Here is a 6306-nt window from a genome sequence, read left to right on the forward strand (position 1 = left end):
GAGAGAGAGGGGTGGGGGAGAGAGAGAGGGGGAGAGGGCAAAGAACTGCAAATGCCGTAGAGCACTTAGGAGCTATAAGATAGTTTAGAGCTTCAAAGCCAAGGAAGACAGCCTGAACTTAGCAGGAAGTGCCGCAGTTGCACATTTGTTCATTTAATCAGCAGTTCCTCACACAGCAATATATGCTGGGGGTGACTCCTTGCTCCCCGCTCGACCGTAGAGCTCTTAGTCTAGGGTGGAAGATGTGTTAAACACGCACTTATACAAATAAGTGTTATTAATGGGATAGTATAAAATAACAACAAAAAAGTGTATTAAAAACAATTTGTACAAGACACACATTAAATACATACTCCTACAAAGAATCGTTACAAGTATCTTGATGACAGGGTGGCTTTATTACTGTGAAGTGCTTCCTAGCGTGTTCTTTTTACAGTGCCGGAGTTCGGAGGTAACACAGTTAACTGTTGAGGTTGGGCTCTTGGGCTTCCCTGGCTGTGACTGGCCCTGTCAAACAGCGAGTCCCTGTAATGTCTGGCTCCGTTGCTGTGCACTGTCACCTTCACAGGAGACGCCAGAGGCTGAGGGTCCACTTGCTGTTCTTATGGAGCCCGCCCCCGGAGCCAGCGGAGGCCTGTGGGGAAACAACCAGGAGGAGGTCAGGTGACTCAGTAAACTACCCGGGTTAGCAAAGCTGCCCTCTGTGGGCCTTGGTTAAAGTAGGTGTGGTGTTGGGAGCAGTTTCTCTAGTCAGGTACTTTGTACTGGAGAGTCAACTTGACTTTTATTTTTAAAGCAGTTATTTAATAATCTTTCCTTCCCAGGAATTCTAGATACTTAGTGTCTTCATCTTGTCCATTTAGGTCTGTAACCTATGAGTTCTTGAGGACTTTTTGATGTGAATTCTGGTTAGTAAAGGAAGGGGAAGAAAGGGAATTATTTGGGAGCAATTTCAAGTTTGGTAAGTTTTGCTGCAGTAACAAATAGATCCAAACATGTAGTGAGCTCAGTAGAAGTTTATTTCTCAATCCCGTGACAGTCTGAAGAGGTGCCAGGTGGTGGTGGTGGTTGGAGCTTGTGTATGTGTATACGTGTGTGTGCGTGCAGGGTTGCGGGGGGGGGGGGTCTTTAAAGCACTAACTGGAGGACTCAGGCTGCTAGAGGCTCTTCCATTTTGAACACGTGGCTTCAAGGATGTCCTGGGAATCTGCTTCCCAGTTAACTGGAAGAGAGGAAGAGTGGAGGAAAAACCTGGAGGAGGCACGCGCTGCTCTTATTTGCACTCTGCTGGCTAATGCCCAGTCGTAAGGCGATGTCCAAATGCACACAGAACTGGGACGTGTAGACTGGCCGTGTGCTCAGGGAGAAGAGGAACAACAGTCTTTGCAACAAAATCTGAAGCACTCAGTTTTACTTTCTCTGACTTGTTTCGTTGTTTTTCAATAAAGATGATTAAAAAAATGAAGCCAGGCAAATGAAAGCGTAATGGGGGAATCATAGCCATGTACTTCTCCTTCAAGCATTTGAACATGTGTTACTTGTGAAACGATGTGCCGAGCACTTTGCAGGAGGAGCTGGAGAGACGTGCTCCTTGCCTTTTGATGCCCAGCAGTGGAGCTTTAGTGAGGGAGCTTTAGTTCCAGGGACTTGTCTCATCCCATCAGAGGAGTGGAGTGGGCTGGGATGCAACAGACCGTTGTCAAGGTGAGGAGATTCGGGGATTGGTGAAGGGACACACTCCAGGTAATGACCACCTTGAAGTCTGCAAGGACCAGGAAGCTGGGGTGCCAGTCTGCTGAGTGTGGGCTGAGAGCTGCGGCTTAGCAGAGATGCGTGGGTCCTGGAAAGGGTGACCCCAGGAGTGGGGGACAGAGAGAAGTCACACCACAAGAAAGCCGTCACAGAAAAGGCAGTGTGTGAATGGGCTCACTTGAGCCTGGGCAACTTCCGTTTGACAGAATGGTTTTTGTACATTCTCAGTGTTCTACTGGCCTGACACCTGAGGGCTGTGACACATTTATATTAGTCACTATGGAAGGGAGTCAAAGAGAGGTACAAATACCCAATTTGGTTGGGAGGGGATCGGCTGGAGCATCTCTGGGGGCCTCATACAGTTTGGCAAGCCCCACAAGCGATTCTGACCTCTCTCCGTACACGAGAACCCCCGGTTTAGACACGGCTTCCCTTTGTGTGTGTTCCTCACGTCTCACCCTTTAACTTCGCTCCCCGGAGTCACACACAGCTTCTAACAATAAGTGCCCTTTCAGAGGGGTGTGAAATGTACTTGCTGTGTGCGAAGGGAGGAATTCTGTTGGGTTTGGGTGACTCAGGGAAGGAAGATTTTATGCAAAAGGTTGTATTTGAGCATCTTTATTTTGATAAAGTTACATTTGAACTGCTTTTTAAAAAGGCATATTAATAAGAATAGAAGGGTGATTAGAATTTCATTGTAGTGTATGTTTTTTTTTTTAAACCATTTAGCAAGAACATTAATGCTATTGAAATAAAACTGATGTGCCTTTTAGGAGACACTGAGATCAATGTGGTAGTCACATAATTCTTCTCACATTTCCGTTGCTAGGTATGACGTAGGTGTTGTCACCTTCAACCCGGATGTCATGAGTACTTAATATATATTGCGTCATTCTGTGAATTCAGTATGGTGGGTTATCATAATCCTCATTTTTATAGGTCAGGGACTCAATCAGGGCTTTGGTGATGGGTACACCTGCCAAGTGTAGGAGGCCTTCTGATGCACCACACGGCCTCTGTGGGCTTTAGGGGGACATTAAGTGACTTGTGTAACTGGAGGAGGTGGACACAGGGCTCCTGGCTCCCAGTGCAATCAATGCGTCACAGCCCTTACTTATTTCTTAGAGACCTGAAATACAGTTTAGTTTTCCTGACCTCTAGCTCAAGTTAGAAAAGTTATTTTTGATACGTAAATCCAATAAAAGTGCCAGCTCTACCTCCCAGCCAAGTCATGGCTCAGGTAACACCATTCCAAGTGTATAAAATAGATCAGCAGTCCCCAACCTTTTTGGCGCCAGGGACTGGTTTCATGGAAGACAATTTTTCCACAGACTGGATGTGTCATGGGGGGGGTGGTACAGAGCTCAGACAGTGATGGGCAGCCCGTTTCCTAACAGGCCATGGACTGGTACGGGGTTTGGGGACCACAGATATAGATAACTTAGTACACAAAAGCCAGAACTTCCCGTTTAGGTACCCCTCTCCCAAGGGTTAACCTTAGCTCCTTCCGTGGCTTCTTGCCAGAACACACTGGAATATACCAGAACTCTCTGGAAGCAGAATATTATGTTCCAACACTCCCATTAGCTCTTCCTTTTACTCCTGTGCCGTTAGATTTCGGCAAACGTTTAATCTTCTCAAAAAGCATTTTAGATTCAGATGTATATTATGATACAAATACATAAATAAAAATCTGTCCATATTACCTACTTTTTCAAAACAGTGCCTTGTGGGGTTGAGCTTTTTGTTGAGACAGAGTTTTGCTCTGTTGCCCTAGCTGGAGTGCAGTGACCCAAGCATAGTTCACTGTAGCTTTGAACTCCTGGGCTCAAGCGATCCTTCTGCCTCAGCCTCCCGAGTAGCTGGGACTACAGACATGTGCCACCATGCCTGGCTAATTTTTAAATTTTTTGTAGAGATGAGTTCCCACGATGTTGCTCAGGCTGGGTTTGAATTCCTGGGCGCAAGCAATCCTCCTGCCTCATCCTCCCCAAATGATGGGATTATGGGTGTGAACCACTGCACCTGCCCAGGGCTGAACAATTTTGATGTTCTCTTGTCTGGTGTGGCATCTTTGGGGAGGTCTCCCTTTGGGTCTGCCCTTCGCCAGTTCCGCGTGAGAGCAGATCTGCAGCATGTTCCTGGCGATCCAGGGCCTAGGCTTCTCTGCTTCCCAACCTGACACTTCCACCTGCTGTCCTTGTCAGCCTCGTTCCCTTATTCCGTATTCGTGGAACATGTACAGCATTGGTTTATTTGGGCTGCTATAGCACAATGCCATAACGAAAAATAACAGAAATCTCGTCTCAGTTCTGGAGGCGGGAAGTCCAATAGCAAGGTGCCGGCAGATTCCGTGTCTGGTGAGAGCCTACCTCCTGGTTCATAAATGGTGCCTTTTCTCTGTGTCCTTATGTGGCAGGAGGGGTGAAGGAGCTCTCTGGGGCCTCTTTTATAAGGGCACTAATCGCATTCAGGGGGCTCCACGCTCATGGCCTAATCACCCGCCAAGGTCCCTGCCTCCTAATACCATCACCTTAGGTGGAGAGGATTTCAATATATGAATTTTTGGGGACACAAACATCCAGTCCATGCCGTGTGCTATGTGCAGAGGGTACAGGATTGAATAAAGTGGACTAGTTGCTTATTTTGGAGCGCACTTACCGTCTTTAACTCTTAGTTGTGTGATTAAGACATCTCTATCTAGTTGACTGTCATTTTGAATACCTGAGTATTTATTATTAGGGCACTACTGCCTGCAGTTAGTTGGCTGGGGAAGGTTGGGATAAAATCATTCTCATACTTACAGAAAAAGTTCCGGGGTTCATCCTACATGTATGAGTAACTCTTCTACACAAATCTGGCAGCTCCTTCTGTATAACCGTGTCCAAATTTAGGAGTATGTCAGACTTGGATGGGCATCAGAACCCTCGACTGAGCCTGACGTTCTAATTGGTTGTGTGTTTCCGTTCACTTTCAGAATCCTTCTGTGACCTGACGTACCCTTCAGCTGAGCAGCCTGCAGCTGGCCTCAAGGTCCTGGATCACATAATATAAATTTGAGTGGTTTGATGTTTATCTTGCTCCTTGGTGATTTTATTCATGAAAGCCTTCCCTCTTCCCGGCCAGTTTGGCAGTAGACGTTCACCTCCTATTTAAGTGAGACATTCTCTATTGGTAACTTTTCTCTGACATCTCCAGTTCTAATTATAGGCATCGTACTTGCCAGCTCTGAAGCAATTGGGAATATGTGAAGAGAGAGCAAAGCAGATACCAGTCTGTTATGTTGGATTTATAGGGTCTTTGGGTTTGTTGGCTGGAGTCCTGTAGCTGCTCCTGTAGTTAAGCCAACTGTGTGTGGAGCACCTAACCTTGGATTTATCTGTATTCTGGATGTCCCATTGTAGCTGTACCTTCTCTTTTTTGCCAGTATGACCAGAGGTCCCCATTCAGGCAAAATAGTAATTGAATTATATTTGTAATATGAAGGGTTTTGAACAGAAAACTAAAATTTCATGTCTTATTTTTAATTTTTAAAGTTTTAATTTTGGAGACAAGGTCTTGCTCTGGCCTCCAGGCTGGGGTGCAGTGGTATGATCGTAGCTCACTGAGTTCACTGCAGCCTAAAACTCCTGGGCTCAAGCAATCCTCTTGCCTCCTGAGTGGCGGGGACTACAGGTGCGTGCCACCGCACTTGGCTAATTTTGTTCTAAATTTTTCCTAGAGACAGGATCTTGCTATGTTGCCCAGGCTGATGTTGTTTCCTGCCTTGGCCTCCCAAAGTGCTGGGATTACAGGTGTGAGCCACCACGCCTGACGACATGTCTTATTTTTTAGAAGAGAACAAACAGACTTTAAGCATATGTTTTTTCCCAATATAAAAAAATTTCAAAATTTTTTTAATGTAGAAAGACTTTACATTCATATTTTGCCTTTGTGTGAATAAGACCGTTGGTATTTAGTGTAGAGAAACTGCTGTACAACATTGCAAAATCATTACAGCAGAGGGGCTATTTGGTTTTCTGTTCATAGTAAGTAGTTGAGACATGTTACTTGTTATTTTTTAAAGATATTTCCGATAACACAGAATTGGCTATAACTGGGCTGCTTTTGTACTTCCTGTCTTGTCATTTGATGGCATCTTTATAATCTGAAAGGTATTTCAATGTTTTATGCAAGTTATGAAAAGTCAGATGAGCCTTGTTAAATAGAGGAAGCAGATCAGTGTGTTTGCATAGGGTTTTATAGTTTGACAAACGTTTTTGGGTGTATTTTCTCATTTAATCCTGATGACAGCTCTAAGACTTACAGAAGTGAGGTGACCTGAAGCGATAGAGCGTCCAAGTGGCCAGCCGAGGGCCACGCCCAGTTCTGGCAGGTGCACACGGTGCTGTGCCGCGTGCCTTAGAGGGAGCACTTCCCGAAATGCTGCTGCCGGGGCGTGACAGGTGTCACACTGCACCTTCTGGGTTCAGGTAGTCGGAAGTCTCCAGCATCCTCTTAGAGGGGCTTGCAGAACTATTTTCGTGCATAAAATTGTTTTTTGAAAAGTCTTCA

At 45.6% G+C, this 6306-nt stretch overlaps 1 protein-coding gene across 1 annotated transcript in view; it reads left to right on the plus strand.

Annotated features, from left to right (window-relative positions):
- Positions 1-6306, plus strand: part of FBXO18 (F-box protein, helicase, 18) — a 45913-nt gene that overhangs the window by 4083 nt on the left and 35524 nt on the right. The window contains exon 2 of the mRNA XM_012664904.1: positions 4730-4908. Coding sequence (XP_012520358.1) covers position 4908 — 1 coding nt within the window. The 5' untranslated portion in view covers positions 4730-4907. The remainder of the gene's footprint in view (positions 1-4729; positions 4909-6306) is intronic.

This window comes from Propithecus coquereli, unplaced genomic scaffold, assembly GCF_000956105.1.
Source record: "Propithecus coquereli isolate 6110/MARCELLA unplaced genomic scaffold, Pcoq_1.0 Scaffold94, whole genome shotgun sequence".
NCBI classification, from domain to species: Eukaryota; Metazoa; Chordata; class Mammalia; order Primates; family Indriidae; genus Propithecus; species Propithecus coquereli.